This window comes from Neoarius graeffei, chromosome 7 (assembly GCF_027579695.1).
Source record: "Neoarius graeffei isolate fNeoGra1 chromosome 7, fNeoGra1.pri, whole genome shotgun sequence".
Classification (NCBI taxonomy): domain Eukaryota; kingdom Metazoa; phylum Chordata; class Actinopteri; order Siluriformes; family Ariidae; genus Neoarius; species Neoarius graeffei.
This window is the reverse complement of record NC_083575.1, coordinates 3,282,990-3,306,252: the sequence shown is the minus strand read 5'-3', so window position 1 is coordinate 3,306,252 and position 23,263 is coordinate 3,282,990. Positions and strand designations below refer to the sequence as shown.

The window sequence follows — 23,263 nt, the reverse complement described above, 5'->3', positions numbered from 1 at the left end:
TGTATGTAACGCTACAACACTTGCTCCCGACTGCCTACCCATTCCCCACAAGTCATGTGTGTTTAAGGCAACCAAGACAACATACTCCTGGTGCCTCATGATTGTAAACACCTCTCCTGCAACTGCTACAGTGCAATGAGCGCCCCCAGTGGTCCACAAGTCATGTGTGTTTAAGGCAACCAAAACAACATACTCCTGGTGCCTCATGATTGTAAACACCTCTCCTGCAACTGCTACAGCGCAATGAGCGCCCCCAGTGGTGAAAGTTCACCAAATTTGGTATAGATGTCAAGGGACCTATGAAGAGTTGTTTTGTAAAGTTTGATCAAGTTTGACCAATCAGAAGCCGAGATATAAATTGTTGCCTGAAAACAGCGCCCCCAGTGGCAAAAGTTCACATAATTTGGCACATATGTCAGGTGACCTGTTAAGAGTGTGCGTATCAAGTTTGATCAAGATTGAGAAAATAGAAGATGAGATATTGATTTTTGAAGAATAAATTTTTTGGTTTCTCCCATGTCAGTAGGTGGCGCTATGCTACAACACTTGCTCCCGACTGCCTACCCATTCCCCACAAGTCATGTGTGTTTAAGGCAACCAAAACAACATACTCCTGGTGCCTCATGATTGTAAACACCTCTCCTGCAACTGCTACAGTGCAATGAGCGCCCCCAGTGGTCCACAAGTCATGTGTGTTTAAGGCAACCAAAACAACATACTCCTGGTGCCTCATGATTGTAAACACCTCTCCTGCAACTGCTACAGCGCAATGAGCGCCCCCAGTGGTGAAAGTTCACCAAATTTGGTATACATGTCAAGGGACCTATGAAGAGTTGTTTTGTAAAGTTTGATCAAGTTTGACCTATCAGAAGCCGAGATATAAATTGTTGCCTGAACACAGCGCCCCCAGTGGCAAAAGTTCACAAAATTTGGCACATATGTCAGGTGACCTGTTAAGAGTGTGCATATCAAGTTTGATCAAGATTGAGAAAATAGAAGATGAGATATTGATTTTTGAAGAATAAATTTTTTGGTTTCTCCCATGTCAGTAGGTGGCGCTATGCTGCACATGAGCGATTATGAGTTGGAAAAATAAGTGTCTACAACAGCAACGTACTATCACAAGGTAGTGGTGTGAAGGAGAAGCATTATGGAATTATTTACCAAAAACCTGTTTTGGAACAATTGCGTTGGCCAAAAACAGCGCCCCCCATGGACGAAAATTCCCAAAATGAGGTGTACATGACATGGGAGGTAGTAAGAGGGTGGCCGTGAAGTTTGACCAAATTTGAGGAAAGATTGGATTTTTTGCCCAAAAATAGCGCCCCCAGTGGCAAAATATCACAGAAATTGGGTAACATGTCAGATGCCCAATGAGTGATTTGCGTGTGAAGTATGAGCAGTTTTGAGCAATTTGAAGATATGTTATGAATTTTTAAGCATGTAAAATTTTGCATTGAAAATTGATTGACGTATAACTTCTGAACGGTTTATTCTACGTGAAACGTATTTAGGAACTTTTGTCAGCCATGTCTGTAGATGATGTGTCTCAATTTTGGTGACATTCCTATGAACGGTCTAGGAGGAGTTGCGCCGTTTTCGTGGCCATGCATTTCGCACAAAAGTGAAATTACCTTACTTCCTGTTGGGCGTGGCTAATGCATTGGCATTACATTTTTGTCCGGCTTAGTGAGATACATATGCGTACCAAATGGCATGCCACTACTACAAACTACATGGCAACCAGGCACCTTAATGCGGGAGGCCAAAATCACAATGAGTTAGGGGGCGCTATAGAGGCCCTGAGGCCCGCCTGGATCTGGGCTTCTGGTTCTCAGTAGCGGTGGGAGTCTAAGAAAACGGAGCCAAATTTCGTGCGATGTCGACCATGGCAAGCGCCCCAAAAAGGGTCTTGTAAAGAGTTTGCTTGCCAAGTTTGACAAATCAGAAGCAGCAATATCATTTCTGCCATAACCCGCACCCCCAGGGGCGAAAGTGCACAAAATTTGGCGTACATGTCAGGTGAGCTATGAAGAGTTTGCGTATGAAGTTTGATGACAATTGAGTAAACAGAAGATGAGATATAGATTTTTGAAGAATAAATTTTTTGGTTTTTCCCATGTCAGTAGGTGGCGCTATGCTGTACATGAGTGATTATGAGATGGAAAAATAAGTGTCCACAACAGCAACGCACTATCACAAGGTAGTGGTGTAAAGGAAAAGCATTATGGAATAATTTACCAAAAACCCGTTTTGGAGAAATTGCGTCGGCCAAAAACAGCGCCCCCCATGGACGAAAATTCCCAAAATGTGGTATACATGACATGGGAGGTAGTAAGAGGGTGGCCGTGAAGTTTGACCAAATTTGAGGAAAGATTGGATTTTTTGCCCAAAAATAGCGCCCCCAGTGGCGAAATATCACAGAAATTGGGTAACATGTCAGAAGCCCAATGAGTGATTAGCGTGTGAAGTATGAGCAGTGTTGAGCAATTAGAAGATTTGTTATGAATTTTTTAGCATGTAAAATTTTGAAGTGAAAATTGATTGACGTATAACTTCGGAACGGTTTATCCTACGTGAAACGTATTTAGTAACTTTTGTCAGCCATGTCTGTAGATGATGTGTATCAATTTTGGTGACATTCCTATGAACGGTCTAGGAGGAGTTGCGCCGTCTTCGTGGCCATGCATTTCACACAAAAGTGAAATTACCTCACTTCCTGTTGGGCGTGGCTAATGCATTGGCATTACATTTTTGTCCGGCTTAGTGAGATACATATGCATACCAAATGGCATGCCACTACTACAAACTATATGGCAACCAGGCACCTTAATGCGGGAGGCCAAAATCACAACGACTTAGGGGGCGCTATAGAGGCCCTGAGCCCCGGCCAAGTGTGGGCTTTTGGTTCTGAGTAGCGGTGGCAATTCTCGGAAGTGGCGCCAAATTTCGCGCGTTTTCGCCCATGGCAAGCGCCCCGAAAATGGCCCAACAGCGGAGAAAAATAAAGAAGAATAATAATAGTGAACTCTTACAAGAACAATAGGGCCTTCGCCCTATAGGGCTCGGGCCCTAATAATAATAATAATTTATACTTATAATAGTTTCTTTATCTACACTGAGTTTTTTCGATGCTAAAACAAGCTAAAGAAAAAAAAAAATCAGGAAACAGTTTATTTATAAATCAAATGGAGGAACTGAAATCGATGTGAATCAGAGGAATGGCCTCGTACACTTCTCTTGACATTTCTCTCAGACAGGAAGTAAGAGCTTAATGTTGGTCAGGCGTGTCCCGCCTCTCTTACCGTAGAAGGTGAGGTAGCCGAAGAGGGCGGAGACCAGGTAGACCAGGAAGCTGAGGGAGATGCTCACATTGGCCACATTCTGCATCCTCCGCTTCGTGGGTCTGAAACACACACACACACACACACACCCCTCATTGTTTTCAGTGTTAGAAGTTTTGTAAACAGTGTTGCTAGACAACCATATGCTGTGTAAGACAAAGGCTGATTAATTATTCTGTAATTTGCCATCAAATTTATTAAAAAAAAAACAAAAAAACACTTTAAATCACCAGTCGTTAGCTAAATGCAATTATTTTAAGGACCACCCAGTTGGTCATTTTGTGTTTAACCAATCAGTGATGTTCAATACAAAAGGCTCCGCCCCCAACGATTCTTCATCTGCAATAAAGAGCACAGTCTCTCCAACAGGAAGTAAAATGTGGCTTCTTTTTTCCACCATACGGAAACATTTCTGTTGTGTGTGTGTGTGTGTGTGTGTGTGTGTGTGTGTGTGTGCGCGCGCGCGCGCGTTACTGACCGCTGGAGCTCACAGTAAATGGGCAGGACTGCAGTGTGACACAAGAAGGAGAACGCCATAGTGGGGATGGCATAGGCACTCTGCAACACACACACAGAGAGAGGAGTGTGTTAGTACTGGTCCAGTGTGAGAGTTTGAAAGTCGGTGATTACTCTGGATAATGGAATCAGATGGATGTTAAAGGGGATGTTCCCGTCTCATGGCTGTTTGCAGTATTTTAATAAAAACACGTCCATCACTCTCACATTTATCAACCTCTCCATCTGTGTTCATCTCCCCATCAATTTGTCCATTTTTCTCAGCAAAAAAGAATAAAAATAGTGTTTCCTCTGAGTTTACTGGCCTCAGGGGGGTGGGGGGTGTCAGGACCCCTCCCCATGGCTCCTATTACACAGCATTTGGACCTGGACAGACAGTTAATCAAGTCATATTTAAGTCTTCGCATTTAGTTTAGAACAATAGGTTTTTTTTACTCTCCGTGCTTCCACGGAAGGCGGTCGCATTCTCTCTGCTCTCCCTCTCCCTCCTTTTTTTCCCTGCTTGCGCTTCTTTGTCTTGTCTCGTCTGGTGTAATTTTTGAAGAGACTCTCCCCGCATTACTTTCTAAACTAAAAAAAGCATGGAATTGATAAACTGGTCTCCTAACTGTGATATCACGAGAGGCTGGCTGGCTCTCGGCGGGACCCTTCAATCAGTGCAAGGACACAAAGGTTAAAATAAATCAAGATTTTTAATGTTATGCCAGGAAATTAAACAGAAAAGGTAACTCAAAGTCCAATGTTCAAATGAAGATGGATTCCCCAAAAGTCAAACTCAAGCAATGTCTCTGGTTTTAGAACAACAAAATTATAGGCAGGTTTCCTTCAGTCCAATATCCCGTTCTCAGAACAAACAAAATCTTCTGCCTTACTTTGAGTCCAGTCAACAATCCCTGTAGTCTTTGGCCCGGTGGCAGCCCAGTAGCAGGCATTCATAACACAGGTAAGTCCTTCAGTGCAAAATCCTTCAGGTAAGAATTCCAGATAAGCTTTTCAACAAATACTCCACCCAGCAGGTTCCACTCAGCAACGGGAGTCCATGATCCTCCCTCCTCCACATTCACACTGGGAGTTTTGAGCTCTCACAAAGCCCTCTTACTCACTAGGCCCTTATTGGCCACAGGTGTGTTGCCATGTTGGGTGCTGAGGGTGAAGTTCCCAACTCCAACACCAGATGGAGTTATAGCTGCCAGAAGTTGGAGCCATCTGTGTGTGACATAGTGCCCCTCGACGACGCAGCCTCTCGGGATATCACATAACGAAATTGACAGAGTTTTCTCAACGAGAAGCCTGGGTTCGGGGGAACCCACCTGTCCTGCCGGAAAGTTTGCGGCTGGTTACGCGATGGATGCGTGGGAGCGGTGGCGAGTCGTGTGCCTGGCAATTCTTTCTGTGGAGGACATTGAAGATATCTACCTATTCGGAACCATAATTACAGGACTTTTGCTGATTGGATTAGGCATTGCCCTGGTATATCGAGGAAATCAGACAACGGCTGTTCAAAGCCCCACAAAGCTGCCCGATATGATTGGAGTGGTGGGCAAAGCTGTCGGCACTCAGACTGTGGATATTCAGAACTTGAACCACAATCTGGTTGTTATCTTGGAGAAGCTTTCAGCTTTGCAAGGAATACGTTTTTCAGAGACCAATTTGAACAGAATGGACGAAATGGACAGATATGGACGAGCGGTGTGGACGTGCAAAGACTGCGTCTGGAAAGACCAAACAATTTATATCTTATCGACATTCAGCGCCCTGAGACAGCACCAGCCTCAGTTAAGGCCGTTGTTGAGACAACAATTCCCCCTGAAGGTCACTGCTGGGAGATGCTCTCGCATTCCTCGCATTCCTTCTTCAACTTTCTGTGGTCGCCATTTTCACCCCCAGTGTGACAAGCGGGTGCGTGACCAGCGCCTTCATGGCTGCAGGAGCAGACGGCTGCTTGCTTGCGCTGGGTTACCTTGTGTTATTGTGTGCTTGTGCGGAGGTTTTTAAAATGTTCCCACACTGTACTCCTGACAGGAGCATAGTGGGGGGGGGGGGGGTTCTTTTTTCCTCATCTCTCCTCATGTTGTTATTGTGTTTCCCTTTCTTTTATCCCTGTCTTCCTGTCCTGTTCCCCCTCTGTAAGGACAGGTTGATGGTCAATTTCACTGGCAACAGTGATAATAAAGGGTTCATTCATTCATTCATTCAATAAATACAACAAATTTTACAACAGAACTCTTTTTTATTTATTTTTTTTAATCCAAGTTGGATCAGAGTCCCTGTGATGAGGGGATGCATTTTCAGCAAGAGAGCTGGTAGTGTTCTATTCATGCAGGGGCGGAGTTTTGATTTCAGAGGTGGTAGGGGGGAGACGACGACAAAGTATAGGAACAAATCCTCCAAAGGGCTTAAGTTTTTCAGATTCCCCTCCCTGAGGTCGACCTGCTGTACTCAGGTCTCTCTAACAAAAGGAATCTTGATCTCAGTTAAATTCCCTGATGAAATAAAGGTTGTATATAAATGAGGGAATACCTTGGAGGAAAGTTCATCCCTCCAGCACGGTTCCACAGACTTGGCAAGGAGCAATAAAGATATTCTGGAAACTCATGGTGGCATCACGACTGAGACACTTCATTTTGGTTTTAAATGTGTCAGCCATCTGAACCACAGTCTCTCACACCTTACTGCTCCATTCTGTCATTTGTAATTCATTCACCTCTCCACTTTCTACATGCCGCCCCCGCTCCCTGCCCCTCACCCGGGGCAGCCGTCCCCGCTCCCTGCCCCTCACCCGGGGCAGCCGTCCCCGCTCCCTGCCCCTCACCCGGGGCAGCCGTCCCCGCTCCCTGCCCTTCACCCAGGGCAGCCGTCCCCGCTCCCTGCCCTTCACCCGGGGCCCCTCCCAATACAATGGTAGAGGAAAACACTAACATTTTTTTTTTTTTTAAAAGCAGGCCATAACAATAATACATGAAAATAAAATAAACAGGAATCTCTCTCTGTCTCCACGTCACTGCTCTTTATTTATCTTTATTGCTCCACTTATTTATCCCTCTCTCACTATCACTCCATACATCTCTGAGTTCATCTATTTATCACTCTGTGTGTGTGTGTGTGTGTGTGTGTGTCCCACCTTACTGGAGAAAATGAACAGACGAGCGCTGCAGTCTGAGACAGACGAGTTAGAGATCTGCTAAACACACACAAACAATTAAAAATAAAAGTATAAGTGTGTGTGTGTGTGTGTGTGTGTGTGTGTGTGTGTGAGAGAGAGAGAATGTGTGTGTGTATTACCAGGGTGAGAGTGGAGTTGTTAGGCAGTGGACATGGAATTGACCATTTCTTCACCACCACCTGAAACAACAAATGGATCAGTCAGTGACTAATATTGACTACCAGCGCTGCGGAGTTCTGGACTCTGACTGGTCATCAGGTGTTGATTAATTCTCTATTCCAGCAGCTCTGACAGTAATGCAGCTGCACATCACAGGTTTATTTATACAACCCCGATTCCTAAAAAGTTGGGACAAAGTACAAATTGTAAATAAAAACGGAATGCAATAATTTACAAATCTCAAAAACTGATATTGTATTCACAATAGAAAACATATCAAATGTCGAAAGTGAGACATTTTGAAATTTCATGCCAAATATTGGCTCATTTGAAATTTCATGACAGCAACACATCTCAAAAAAGTTGGGACAGGGGCAATAAGAGGCTGGAAAAGTTAAAGGGACAAAAAAGAAACAGCTGGAGGACCAAATTGCAACTCATTAGGTCAATTGGCAATAGGTCATTAACATGACTGGGTATAAAAAGAGCATCTTGGAGTAGCAGCGGCTCTCAGAAGTAAAGATGGGAAGAGGATCACCAATCCCCCTAATTCTGCGCCGACAAATAGTGGAGCAATATCAGAAAGGAGTTCGACAGTGTAAAATTGCAAAGAGTTTGAACATATCATCATCTACAGTGCATAATATCATCAAAAGATTCAGAGAATCTGGAAGAATCTCTGTGCGTAAGGGTCAAGGCCGGAAAACCATACTGGGTGCCCTGATCTTCGGGCCCTTAGACGGCACTGCATCACATACAGGCATGTTTCTGTATTGGAAATCACAAAATGGGCTCAGGAATATTTCCAGAGAACATTATCTGTGAACACAATTCACCGTGCCATCCGCCGCTGCCAGCTAAAACTCTATAGTTCAAAGAAGAAGCCGTATCTAAACACGATCCAGAAGCGCAGACGTCTTCTCTGGGCCAAGGCTCATTTAAAATGGACTGTGGCAAAGTGGAAAACTGTTCTGTGGTCAGACGAATCAAAATTTGAAGTTCTTTACGGAAATCAGGGACGCTGTGTCATTCGGACTAAAGAGGAGAAGGACGACCCGAGTTGTTATCAGGGCTCAGTTCAGAAGCCTGCATCTCTGATGGTATGGGGTTGCATTAGTGCGTGTGGCATGGGCAGCTTACACATCTGGAAAGACACCATCAATGCTGAAAGGTATATCCAGGTTCTAGAGCAACATATGCTCCCATCCAGACGACGTCTCTTTCAGGGAAGACCTTGCATTTTCCAACATGACAATGCCAAACCACATACTGCATCAATTACAGCATCATGGCTGCGTAGAAGAAGGGTCCGGGTACTGAACTGGCCAGCCTGCAGTCCAGATCTTTCACCCATAGAAAACATTTGGCGCATCATAAAACGGAAGATACGACAAAAAATACCTAAGACAGTTGAGCAACTAGAATCCTACATTAGACAAGAATGGGTTAACATTCCTATCCCTAAACTTGAGCAACTTGTCTCCTCAGTCCCCAGACGTTTACAGACTGTTGTAAAGAGAAAAGGGGATGTCTCACAGTGGGAAATATGGCCTTGTCCCAACTTTGAGATGTGTTGTCATGAAATTTAAAAATCACCTAATTTTTCCTCTTTAAATGATACATTTTCTCAGTTTAAACATTTGATATGTCATCTATGTTCTATTCTGAATAAAATATGGAATTTTGAAACTTCCACATCATTGCATTCCGTTTTTATTTACAATTTGTACTTTGTCCCAACTTTTTTGGAATCGGGGTTGTATTAATGCCTATTCTAATACATTATCATTTCTATAGTAACAGCTCGTTCTCAGGGACATGTAGAGCGGACAGTCGATATAAAACACATTTTTATAAACATGTCGAATTACTGATGTGATGAAATTTATTTAATGAAGGAGTCTCTGGCACGGTCAGAATGAAAGCGGGAACTTTAAAAGAATAAACAGAGGTTGGTGAGGGAACGAGTCGAGTGTTTATCGCTGCTATAAAGCAAGAGAGGACAGAAACTTGGTTCACCAACGTTCCACAACATTACATTAAACTATAATGGATAAAAAGTCTGAGGTGTTGTTGAATAAGAAATGGCACTCATCAGTAGATCTCTGTGGTGTTTGAGGAATGGAGCGCTGCAGTGAGAGGAGCGAGGAATAGACTCACCACAACAGCAAAAAACAGCATGAAGAAGAATGACAGACCGCTGCTGTAACCCAGGAAACCTGGCAGGACAAAACCAAGAAGATCACACACACAATACAGAGCAAAGCTAATGCTAACATGTGCACACACACTTGCTGTGTGGTGACTTACCGATTTTGGGCAGCAGGGCAAGAGGAAGCACCACACACACCGTGACCAGGATCAGTAACACCATCCCATTTTCATACCACACACTGCACACACACACACACACACACACACACACACACACACACACACACACAGAAACTTTCCTGCATTCAGACAATTTGTAAAAAATCCCTCAAGGCTATACGGATAAATGGGGAAATTTACCCAGAATGCTCGTCTCTCAGGAAGCCACTGATGGTTGGAGGAAGTTCAATCTTTAGGATGAACATGTAAGAAGTCATGGCTGGGGGGGGGGGAGAGAGAGAGAGAGAGAGAGAGAGAGAGAGAGAAACACCAAGTATTTCTGGGAGCTCTGGACTTGTCAATACAGAAGAGGGACACACGGGTCAGAGCTTTAAACAACACTAACAAAACAAAACAAAAATAGACAAATGACTAAAACTGACTAAGAGTGCTCTGAGAGCACAATATCCCCCACTGGCAACTGGGCCATGACTCTGGTAAAATGTGATGGAATTGAACGAAATTGCAATATGCATATTACTGACATATAACAAAGAATCCTGCCAAGTTTGGTAAAATTCCTCCAAAAATTGTGAGAGGAATTGATTTCAGAAGAATGTACACCCTCATGAAATTGTCAAAGTAAAATTGTGAGAGGAGTTGATTTCATAAGGTGAGTACCCTTCCTGGGACGGACGGACATCGCCACAACATAATCCCCCTTCGGGCCTTTCGGCCAGCGGGGGATAAAAACTTTTTTGCCAAATTACATGAAATTCCTCCAAAAATTGCAAGGGGAGTTGATTTCAGAAAGCAAGCACACCTTGATGAAATTGTCAAAGTACAAGTTTGTTAATACTCAAGGGCATAACTCTGGTAAAATTTGCCCAAATTAAATGAAATTTCAATGTGTGTATAACTGTCATATAACGAAGCCTTTTGCCAAGTTTGGTGAAATTCCTCCACAAATTGTGAGAGGAGTTGATTTCAGAAGAACATACACCCTCATGAAATTGTCAATTTACAAGTTACTTAATCAAGAGTCAAAACTCTGGGAAATTTTTCACAAATGAAATTAAATCGCAATATGCGTATTACCATTGTTGCAATGCCGGCTCAAGCAAGGCAACATAAACTGGGAGACCACACAGGTTTGCAAATAATGATATAATTTATTATAATAAAGAATTAAATAATGATAAATAAATGTAGTGCAAATCAGTAATAAGGGAGTGTAGTGTGGTCAGTCCCAGTGTCACGCAAATGAATCCAAAAACCCAAGGAGGAGAGCAACCCTCCTGGAATGTTCTGGGGGGGCTTTTATAGCTCCTCCCAATCAGGCACACCTGAAACACAATAAAACGCCTGCCACAAGGCAGAGATGTAATTAGGTAATCAGGTACACCAGGTTACCAATTGGCAGGCCTACCACAGTTGTTACACCATCATATAACAAGGCCTTTTGCCAAGCTTCAAGAAATTCATCCAAAAATTGTGAAAGGAGTTGATGTCAGAAGGCAAGCACACTTTCATGAAATTGCGAAAGTACAAGGTTGTTAATCAAGGGCTGTAACTCTGGTAAAATGGGACTGAATTGAACAAAATAACAATATGTGTACTACTGACATATAACAAGGCCTCTTATCAAGTTTGGTGAAATTCCTCCAAAAATTGTGAGAGGAGTTGATTTCAGAAGGAAAACACAATCTCATGAAATTGTCAAATTATAATTTTGTTAAATCAAGGGCTGTAACTCTGGTAAAATGTGACTGAATTTAATGAAATTAAAACATACATATTATTGACATATAATAAAGAATCCTGCCAAGTTTCGTGAAATTCCTCCAAAAATTGTGAGAGGAGTTGATGTCAGAAGGTGAGCACCCTTCCCAGGAGGGAGGGAGGGATGGAGAGAGGGACGGATAGACAGAAATCGCCACAACATAATCCCCCTTCAGGCCATTCGGCCAGCAGGGGATAAAAACTGAACACATTAAAACTGGCTGTAAAAGAATCCCAGAAAGAACTTTCGATCGGACTCGTCAGTCTCAAATCCAACAGCGCAGGAGGGTCTTTTTCTTCGTCTTCTTCTTCCAAAAAAAGTTCAGGCCACCTTCTGGTGTATTATTGAACTTGCACATTGTACAAGTTAATTATCAAAATGTATGTGCAGGTTTAAAATCATCCTATATATAAAACATTTAAAATTAGTTTTAGTAGCATAGGATCATGCTCTGCAGCTCATTCTTGAAGGTGTTAACTGAGGTGCAGGCAATAGTAGCTGATGGCAGGTTGTTCCACAGTTGGATTGTATCAGGAAAGAATTAATGCTGATAAATCTGGGTCTGTGTGAATGGTATAGGGAACCGTTGATTGTGCCCTCTTGTTGTAGAAGAAGTTGGGATCAGATATGCTGTTGGTATAGCTACTTGGTTGTTAACTATCCTATACATCATTATTAACTTGTTTACTGCTCGCCGTTCCTGTAGGGTTTGCCACTGAAGCTGATATACGGTAGTAACCTAATGACGCTGGTAATCCGGTGGTAATCACCAGTCACAAACCTGGCTGCATGGTGTTGTACCATTTTGAGGTTGTGGATATTGTTGGCTGTGTGGGGATCCCATATTCAATCAAATTTCGTATTGATTATAAAATACTACTATTGACCTTTAAAGCACTGAATGGTCTCGCACCACAGTACCTGAGTGAACTTCTGCTCCTCTATGACCCGCCACGCCTACTTCGATCAAAAGGTGCAGGCAATCTGCTGGTACCTTGTATAGTGAAGGCTACATCAGGGGGCGGAGCCTTTTCTTACAAAGCCCCACAGTTATGGAACAGCTTTCCAAGTAGTGTTCGGGAATCAGACACAGTCTCAGTGTTTAAGTCTCGGCTGAAAACATCTGTTTAGTCAAGCCTTGTGTTAATGGTGTTTATGAGGTAAAGGTGTAGATCTGGAGGATCCTCAGACAGAGTGTTTTGGTAAACTGGGATGTATGGATGCTGTCAGTCCCCACTCGCTTGCTCACTTGAGTTTGTTGATGGTGTCGTGGCTGCTGCTTTATGTCCCGGGGCCCCTCATGCCTGTGTTACCTTCTGGCTCTCCCCTTTTAGTTATGCTGTCATAGTTAGTTGCTGGAGTCCCTGCTTTCACTCAGTGCAATATGTATACTGTACCTACTTATTCAGGTGACATTTAATCTTTTTAAATTTTTTTCTACAAATAATTTTCCAATATCATCTTCATTTTTATTCTACTGTCGCTTTCCTTTTTGTGCTTTCCATTTTCACTTTCCTTTTTCCGTTTTTTCGGAAGAACACCGAGACCAGAAGCTTTCTTTCTTTCTTTTTCTCTTCCTGCGTAAAGACCACAAGTGGAGGCCATCCACATCGGATCTGCTTTAATATCAACAGATCTTTGATTAAGGGTACGTGAATCTTTTCATCATGGCACACCTTCAGCCTGTTCAGTGTGCTGAGTGCAGGATGTTTAGTCATTCTTCCTCCATCGTTAGCGATAGCTTTATTTGTGATAAGTGGAGATTAGTTAGCTCTCTGACGGAGAAGATCATAGTGCTAGAAGTGCATGTCCAGGCTTTAGAGAAGGCCAGTGAGCGTGATAACAGTGTAGTTTCTGTAGAGGAAAGTCTGGATGCCCTAGGTGGAGTTAGTAATCCCCCAACTCCGGCATTAGAGCCCTTACAGTGGGGTGAATGGGTGACGGCTCAGTGGCATAAGCGTAGAGCCAAAGCTACCACTGAGGCTCGCCCACGGGAGCACCACTCCTCTCCGCGTCATGTGTCGAACAGGTTTGCTCTCCTTAGTGATGCACCCACTGAGAAACCTGAAAGAGCTCTGGTTATAGGGGACTCTATCATACGGCACGTGAAATTAACTCAGCCTTTAGGGGCACCAGCAGCTTTAGTCAGGTGTATACCGGGAGCCAGGGTGCCGGACATAGCAGGTAATCTTAGGGTCCTAGGCAAGCACAGATTCTCAAAGATAGTTATCCATGCAGGAGCTAATGATATACGCCTTCGTCAGTCTGAGGTTACTAAGAGTAACTTTGTAGAGGTGTTTAAATTAGCGAAGGCGATGTCCGATGCTGTAGTATGCTCTGGCCCCATCCCAATGCGGCGTGGCGATGTAGCTTACAGCAGGTTATGGTCGCTGAACTGCTGGTTGTCCAGGTGGTGCTCTGAAAACAGTGCGGGCTTTATAGATAATTGGGCTAATTTTGAGGGCACTGCTGGCCTGTTAGGGCAGGACGGTATCCATCCCACTCGGGAAGGTGCTGCTCTCATTTCCTGCAGCATAGGTCATAGTCTCAGAACAGGCCTAGTTAATTTCTGACAATCCAGAGCCAAGGCCAGGGAGCAGACGAACAGGCTAAACCGACTGTCTGCTAGTTGCACAGAGTCGTCACTCAGGGTCCACTACATCGAGACTGTGTCTGTTCCCCGAGCTCAACAAAAAGGTAGAAATATTCAGAGAGTTTGTTCCAGTAACCTAATCAACATAAAATTAGATCATACTGACTGTACAGCCGCTGCCAGCACCTTTGATCTAAAGGTGGGGCTATTAAATATTAGATCTCTTACATCTAAAGCACTAATGGTTAATGAACTCATTACTGATCAGGAGTTTAATGTACTGTGTTTAACTGAAACATGGATTAAGCCAAATGAATATCATTAAATGAAGCGAGTCCTCCTGGATACAGTTATATACACCAGCCTCGTCTAACTGGCAGAGGAGGAGGTGTCGCGGTTATTTATAATGATTATCTAGGTGTAACACAAAAACCTGGTCATAAATTTAATACATTTGAAGTTCTTCATACTCATATAAATGTATGTAACCTTGAAAAACAAGTCTACCCAGTTAATTCCATTACTTATTATTTACAGGCCCCCGGGGCCATATTCTGAGTTCTCATCTCATCATCTCTAGCCGCTTTATCCTGTTCTACAGGGTCGCAGGCAAGCTGGAGCCTATCCCAGCTGACTATGGGCGAAAGGTGGGGTACACCCTGGACAAGTCGCCAGGTCATCACAGGGCTGACACATATTCTGAGTTTCTTTCTGAATTTGCAGATTTTATCTCAGATCTGGTTATTTCCTTAGACAAAGCTTTAGTTGTCGGAGATTTTAATATTCACTTCGATAACCCAGAAGACCCTTTGAAAATAGCGTTTGTGTCCATTTTAGATTCAGTAGGGATTAATCAGAATGTCATAGGACCGACCCATAATGGTGGTCACACCCTCGATATAATACTAACATTCGGGTTAAACGTAGAAAATATAGTCACACTTCCACAGTCTGAAGTTATCTCAGATCATTATCTCATCTCATTCAAAATATGTCTGAGTAATAATATATGCACCTCACCACGCTACTGTATTAAACGTACATTCACGTCAGCTACTGCACAGAGCTTTATAAATGATCTCCCAGAGCTGTCAACTTTGATTGGGTCACTGTCAGCCCCTGCAGAACTTGATCAGGCAACTGAATGCTTAGAGTCAACGTTCCGCTATACTTTAGATAATGTAGCTCCTCTTAAAAGGAAAATGGTCAGAGACAAAAAATTAGCACCCTGGTATAATGATGACACTCGCACATTAAAACAGACCACTCGAAAATTGGAACGTAAATGGCGTCAAACAAAATTGGTAGTATTCAAATTAGCGTGGAAGGAGAGCTTCCTGAAGTACAGAAAAGCTCTTAGTGCTGCGAGATCAACATATCTCTCCTCCCTAATAGAAGATAACAAAAATAATCCTAGATTCCTATTTAATACTGTAGCAAAATTAACCAGGAATAAGTCCACTATAGACACATGCACACCTGCAGTATGTAGTACCAACGATTTCATGAATTTTTTTAATGACAAAATTGAGAATATCCGACAAAAAATTCAAACTACTAATTTAAGGTCAGACAGACAATGTAAGTGACCCTGTAGTTAACAATATAACTGTATCAGATCATCAATTAGAATGTTTTACTCCCCTAAAAGAAACAGAATTACTTTCATTAATCTCGGCATCAAAAGCCTCTACTTGTGTACTAGATCCCTTACCGACACATCTATTCAAACAGATAATACCTGAAGTAATTGAACCACTTCTAAAAATAATAAATTCTTCTCTTATGATTGGCTATGTACCCAAATCCTTTAAACTAGCAGTTATCAAACCCCTGATTAAAAAACCTGACCTTGATCCCTGTCAGCTGTCCAATTATCGGCCAATATCAAACCTCCCCTTTATCTCCAAGATCCCTGAAAAAGCTGTGGCACAGCAGTTATGCTCATATTTACAGAGGAATAACATCCATGAAATGTATCAGTCAGGATTTAGACCTCATCATAGCACAGAGACAGCTCTGGTTAAAGTAGTAAACGACCTACTGTTGGCGTCTGATCAGGGCTGTGTCTCGCTGCTTGTGTTGCTTGACCTTAGTGCAGCATTTGAGACCATTGATCATTCCATTCTTCTGGATAGACTAGAAAATGTTGTGGGAGTTAAGGGAACGGCTCTCTCCTGGCTCAGGTCTTATCTAACTGATCGCTATCAGTATGTTGATGTAAATGGTGATATTTCTAGACGTACAGAGGTAAAGTTTGGTGTTCCACAAGGTTCTGTCTTGGGTCCACTGCTTTTTTCTTTATATATGTTACCTCTGGGTGATATTATTCATTAACATAGTATTAGTTTCCACTGTTATGCTGATGACACACAGTTGTATGTTTCTGCAAAACCTGATGAGAGACACCAGCTTAATAGAACTGAGGAATGTGTGAAGGACATTAGACACTGGATGCTTATTAACTTCCTTCTGCTTAACTCTGACAAGACTGAAGTACTTGTACTCGGACCACATGCAGCTAGAAGTAAGTTTTCTGATTCCACAGTAACTCTGGATGGCCTTTCTGTTTCTTCACGTGCAGCAGTAAAAGACCTTGGAGTGATTATTGACCCCAGTCTTTCATTCGAAACTCACATTGATATCATCCAGATAGCTTTCTTTCATTTCAGAAATATTGCTAAGATAAGAAATTTAATGTCACTACATGATGCGGAAAAACTAGTCCATGCTTTCGTTCCCTCCAGGTTGGATTATTGTAATGCCTTACTGTCTGGATGTTCCAATAAGTGCATAAACAAGCTCCAGTTAGTTCAAAATGCAGTAGCAAGAGTCCTTACTAGAACTAGAAAATATCACCCCTGTCTTATCCACACTGCATTGGCTCCCAATCAAATTTCGTATTGATTATAAAATACTACTATTGACCTTTAAAGCACTGAATGGTCTCGCACCACAGTACCTGAGTGAACTTCTGCTCCTCTATGACCCGCCACGCCTACTTGGATCAAAAGGTGCAGGCTATCTGCTGGTACCTCGTATAGTGAAGGCTACATCAGGGGGCGGAGCCTTTTCTTACAAAGCCCCACAGTTATGGAACAGCCTTCCAAGTAGTGTTCGGGAATCAGACACAGTCTCAGCGTTTAAGTCTTGGCTGAAAACATCTGTTTAGTCAAGCCTTGTGTTAATGGTGTTAATGAGGTAAAGGTGTAGCTCTGGAGGATCCTCAGACAGTGCTTTGGTAAACTGGGATGTATGGATGCTGTCAGTCCTCCACTCGCTTGCTCACTTGAGTTTGTTGACGGTGTAGTGGCTGCTGCTTTATGTCCCGGGGCCCCTCATGCCTGTGTTACCTTCTGGCTCTCCCCTTTTAGTTATGCTGTCATAGTTAGTTGCCGGAGTCCCTGCTTGTACTCAGTGCAAAATGTATACTGTTCCTACTTATTCAGGTGACATTGGGCATACCTAACCACCTGTGTTTTCTCTCCCTCTCTCTCCCCCTCCCCCCCAAATCTGTCCCTCCGAGTTACATGTTGGTCCTGGGCTCGAGATGCTGAACCTCTTCTGCTCCTCAGACCTGCTTGATCCATCCTGGTGCCCTGTATCTGGTTGGAGTCTCATCGCATCGCTCCTGTGGAGGACGGCCCCATGTGGACAGTTGAAAGTCACATTTGGAGGACGCTCTGGACTCTTACAGTAATGCTTTTATGGCTGAGGACTACAGTTGACTTGCTGACTTTAGGACTGCAGTTGTCATGAACAGTTTTGCGCTTAAGTTTCCATCAATGAAGAGTTTATAACATCAACGAAACTGACTTCATGTTAAAACTGTTAATGCTATAGTCAGTCATGTTGTCTGTTGTTGCCCAAATGAGGATGGGTTCCCTTTTGAGTCTGGTTCCTCTCGAGGTTTCTTCCTCGTGTCGTCTGAGAGAGTTTTTCCTTGCCACCACTGCCACAGGCTTCATCATTGGGGATAGATTAGGGATAAAATTAGCTCATGTTTAAATTCGTTCAGATTCTGTAAAGCTGCTTTGCAACAATGTTTATTGTTAAAAGCGCTATACAAATAAATTTGACTTGACTATTATGCTGGCACATTCCACCTGTGGTCTTACGAGGGTCTTATAGCAGAGGTCCTTGGTCTTCCATGGACACTAGTATAAGTTCCTTTGCAGGAAGGCCCTAGTGGAGTTTGCCTTCCTCACTACCTGATTAATGTGATTGTCACCAGCTTAGGTGATGTTGTATGTTCACCCCCAGGTATTTGGCAGACTGTACCTCCTTTAACACATGCCAGTGGTTGAAATACTTTTTCCAGTGTTCTGTCAAAATTTTGTTCTGCAATTTGGAAATATTTTCTGCAAATACACAAGCCTCCATACTACACCCTTCTCAACCTAATAATGCCTATATTTACATCATATCTAGCTTTACAACTCATAGCATTACTGTAATTCTTTATTCTCTCACTCTATTTTTAATTTCAGTCTTCACAGATCCTTCTCTGCAGCAAAGTTATCATTCCATGATACCTCCACAGGTCTTTCATCCCCCTCGCCCTGACACTACGGGCTACTACAACTTGAAGTATACCAACTAATTCATAAATGTACTAGTTATCACACCCACACATCATCCTTCCACACAACATACTAATAAAGGTATCACCACAATAAAAAATAGAACACAACTGTTCTTCAAGAAACAAAACATTCATTTTCATGTTACACGTCATGTTACATTTTGTCAAGATTAAGTTTCTAGCTTGAACAATAGATTGTTACCCAAAATGTACTTCAGTGTTTGCATCTGCAACCTGTAGTTTTAAATTGAAAACAAGGTTTCAATTCTACACTCTGTTACATCTTACGATGATGCAAAGAATTGATGGCATTAAGGAATAAAACCCAACTGGCAAATGGAAAGACGTTTGGGTTCATTGTGTTTGCCTGGCTTCTAAAGTGCAAGGTCATGAACTGAATGGAGAACGACTGCAGGGGCTTCACTGCTCTAAACTAACAGAGAACTGGCTACAAACTAATCATGGCAGAACTGAGAGCTACAGAACTACCGAGAGCTACAGAACTGAACCTATAAGCTTTGTCTTACAGGGCAACTGTTTTACTTTGTGCTAGTCTGCACCACAGGCAACACAGCACTAGTAAAAAAAAATAAAAAATAGAACATGTACACAAAACATGTATTAGTGTAGCTTGGTATGAGAAAACAAAATATTCAAAAGTATCTATGAATAAAGGTAAAATACTGTTGCTGTCTTCAAAAGGGATATAATATCAGTATAATTTTGCATGATTCAAACCTATACAATTTACCAATATATATGTATGCAAGATAAGAACTAGTCAGAGTCTTCGCTTTCTGAACCAGATGTGTCAATGAATGCAACCTGCCATCTTCGTGGGCCATACGGCTTTGTTGAAGGCCTCCTCTTGCCCCAAAGAAACAATCCTCTTCTTGGGAGCCATGTTTGTTGTGCTGCATTGAATTCTGGGAGATGCATGGTGGAAACTGCCGAACACTGCCGAGGTAGTTGTCGGGTCCTCCCGGCGGGTATTAAAAGTGACAAAATCTTACATCGGACTGCCCTTATATGGTTGTCGTCGCCTTTCGTCGGTATTACGTAAATATTGCTCAACTCTGACGTGGAAAACGCCGTCAGGTTCTCGCGGCGCAGGTTTCAGTTTATTTACAGCGCCGCTAGTTTGCTAAATTGAGAACCATTGAATCCCGAGCCTGATTTTTTCATTCTGCAAAATTGCAGGTTGTTTAATTTTTCTTCTGCAATATTGAAAATCATTCTGCAAAATGCAGACTGCAGACGGGTATTTCGAACACTGCATGCCCATGAATGGTGTATGGTAAACTCACTGGTTGTCACTGGAAACCTTAGCTAAATGATTTATGGGGGGGGGGGGGGGGAATCACAATGAGCTTTTCTTAAAGTATTCACCAGGACTCTGAGTGCAGGTTACATCCCTTAACTCTGGACTGAAGGTTTTATAAACACCTGTTTAAAAAGTGGAGATACATTTGACCCGAATAATTACCAAGGTGTCTGCGTGAAGGTTTGATGCAGCATCTTTACCTCGAGATTTACAGACTCCTAATGAAACGCAGTGTCTTGAATAAAAGTCAAATCACCACCTCAGTGATCATATTACACCTTACACACACACACACACACACACACACACACACACACGCGCGCGCCAACCTGTATGTTAACCAAAACAAAAAATATTCATGTTTTATTGATTTCCAAAAGACATTTGATTCTATTTGGCACAAAGGTCTATGTGGCAGCGGGGGCATGGTCGAGCGTCGGCTGTGAATGGTGAGGAGTCAGGTTGAACAAGCAGGTAACATGATGAGGTGCACCTGTGTTTAATTACTGGCTGTCTATTAACCTGTGTCTCTGTGTACCTTTCAGACAGCCAGGAAGAGAGAGAGTGGTGACACCATGTCATGTGTGTGTATATGTCTCTACTAAGTTGTATAAATCACTTTAAAGTGTGAATAAAACTGAAGCTTACTTTGAACGAGAACACCAGCTTCCAGTTCTTCATTAACCACCCCCACAAAAGTGTTACAATGGTGCCAAAACCTGGGAGTGAAGAAGGAACGCTGCCATGGAGTCCGAACCAGTCAGAGAACTCCTCCAAACACTCGCCAACAACCTCCAGTGCCAGCAGCACGCCCTCATCATGCTGTCAGTAGACGAGGGGTGGGGCTTCCAGGCTCTGCTCAAAGCCCAAGCAGAAGACTGGTGGGTGATCCAGAGCTGGACCCAGTCAACAGGTGCTCCAGTGGTTGTCCCTGTGGCCAGCATGCCCATCCAGCTGGTCAAGATGGGGCTGCAGGATGACCCTGATGCCTTCCTCAAACTATTTGAGTGTGTCGCAGAGGCAAACTCATGGCCAACCTCACAGTGGGCGGCTCATCTATTGCCATTCCTGTCGGAGGAAGTCCAGCTCGTGGCTCGGCAGCTCCCAGCCACCAGCATGCTGGAGCACCCCAACCTGAAGCGAGCCATCCTACAGCGGGTTGGCCGCAACCCAGAAGAGCAGTGCCAGCACTTCCACTCTCTGGCATACAGCAAAGTGGGCCAGCCATTTGCATTCACACAAAAGCTCTGAGACGTTTCCAACAGTGGCTGCTGGCAGGCAAGTGCGACATCGAGACCATCCTAGAACGAGTGACACTAGAGCAGTTCGTCATCCAGTTTCTGAGTGAGATGTCAGCATGGATCCAGTGTCACTGAGCAGTGTTGCTGGAGGAGGCAGTCCGGCTGGCTGAGGACTACCTGATGTTTCTGGGAGCAGGCACACCTGCAACTTCTCCTCTGCTCCCTCTCACTTTTGCTTTCTCCCCCTCTCTCTCCTCTCCCCCCCCCCAAATTGCATCCCCAATGCACCATAGGCTTCCCCTGATCAAGCCAGAGCATACAGGATAGTTGTGAGTATTCAAGAGGGTACACATCAGGTTTTGGTGGATTCTGGTTGTAATCAGACCTTCATACATCAAAGACTGATTCAATGCGGGGCACTGGGAAATGCACAATTGGTGAAAGGTCAAGTGTGTGCACAGGGATATACACAAATATCCACTAATGCCCGTCACTATTCACTTCAGGAGAAAAACATAGTGTGGAGGCGGCAGTTAGTCTGAGCCTCACCCACCCACTGATTTTGGGAAAAGATCGGCTGGGGTTTAAAACCTTAATGAAACAGTTAGTAGTGGGTGGGTCCTGCAGTAGCAAATCACGGGTGAATCCCGCCACAATGTTAGCTGGTGAGACGGTCCTAAGGCCGTCCACATCAGCTCCATGTCTTGATGACACAGAGAGGGAGGACAGCTCTCCTCTCTCTCTGGGGAATCCCTTAGGGAATTTCCTATTGGAGCAAGCATGCGACAAGTCTCTGAGACATGCTTTTGACCAAGTGAAAATAATTGATGGTCAAATCCTCCAGCCTAACATTGCGCTATTCTTCCCATATTTTTGTATTATCAAGGATAGGCTGTATTGAGTGACACAGAACACTCAAACGAAAGAAAAGATGACACAGTTGTTGGTCCCAAAGAGCTGCAGGGAACTTTTATTCCATGTGGCTCATCATAATCCTATGGCTTGGCATTTGGGGCAGGATAAAACGCTAAATCGTCTCACGGCCCATTTCTATTGGCCAGGGATTCGTGCCAATGTCTGCAGGTGGTGTGCAGCATGTCACGAATGCCAGCTGGTAAAACTAGCAGCCACACCAAAAGCACCATTGTGCCCATTATAATTAATTGAGATCCCCTTTGAAAGAATTGGCATGGATCTCGTTGGGCCATTGGATCGATCTGCACGCAGGTATTGCTTTCTTTGTGTTAGTCATCGTGGATGATGCAACATGATATCCAGAAGCAGTGCCTTTCCACAATATCTCAGCACGCAGTGTTGTGGAGGCACTCTTCTGTGTTATCTCCTGAGTTGGGATTCTGAAAGAAATCCTAACTGATCAAGGCACTACTTTTACGTCACGCACACTGCACGAATTGTACAAATTATTGGGGATTAAATTGATTTGTGCTAGTGTTCATTGTAATGGCAGACTCATTTACCATCACATAATGAGGGAGACGACAACAAAAGTAAGTTTTAAGAAATTTATTTAAACAACAAAAAAAACATGTCTAGGGATAAAATACAGGAGTGAGGTTATGCGTGAGTGGATACAAATAAAAAAGGTCAGTATATAAGATAGTGTTCAAAATAACAAAAGAATGAAGCACAAGGAAAAAGAATAAGAGCTGGAAACAGAGAGAGAGAACAAGCAGGTAGTACCAGTCAAGACAGAGAGAGAAACAGCCTAGTGAGGCCATAGGCGCCAGCCCCTTTATAGTCCCAGCTGGCATTACAGGTGTACCTAATTAGGTAATCAGGTACCAAGACCCAGCCCTGCCCATGCACTGACAGTGTTGGGCCTGAAGGGGGCATAGCTGGGCATAACACCTCCCTCACTAAAAAGAGGTTTGCCCTAGTAAACCTCAAACTCCAGTCATCAGGCCAACTACCCCTTACCAGGGTCCATCACCAAAACAGCAACTTGTAGATCCTGGGCACTAGGACTACAAAAGCAAAGTGAACAAGACAAAAAAAACCACCAAAGTTATAGTATTGAAGAAAAAAAAACACACACACATTAGGCTCTAGATAGCGCATCTGCTACAACATTATCCTTTCCCCTAATATGTAATATTTTAAGTGGATATTGCTGTAAAATCAAACTCCAACGCATAACGCGTTGGTTTTGATTGCGCATACGGTCAATGAAGACTAGGGGATTGTGATCCGTATATACCTCAATGGGTCTCGAGGATGAGCC

At 43.4% G+C, this 23,263-nt stretch overlaps 1 protein-coding gene across 3 annotated transcripts in view; it reads right to left on the bottom strand.

The window, feature by feature from the left end:
• slc38a6 (solute carrier family 38 member 6) overlaps positions 1-23,263 on the bottom strand; it is a 69,714-nt gene that overhangs the window by 15,854 nt on the left and 30,597 nt on the right. For 2 of the 3 annotated variants that reach the window (XM_060925152.1, XM_060925151.1), the window contains 7 exons: positions 9,697-9,775; positions 9,493-9,575; positions 9,343-9,401; positions 7,143-7,202; positions 6,982-7,041; positions 3,823-3,902; positions 3,306-3,406 (listed from right to left, as the gene is read on the bottom strand). In XM_060925152.1, coding sequence (XP_060781135.1) covers positions 3,306-3,406; positions 3,823-3,902; positions 6,982-7,041; positions 7,143-7,202; positions 9,343-9,401; positions 9,493-9,575; positions 9,697-9,775 — 522 coding nt within the window. The remainder of the gene's footprint in view (positions 1-3,305; positions 3,407-3,822; positions 3,903-6,981; positions 7,042-7,142; positions 7,203-9,342; positions 9,402-9,492; positions 9,576-9,696; positions 9,776-23,263) is intronic. The other variant, XM_060925153.1, reaches the window with a different exon arrangement.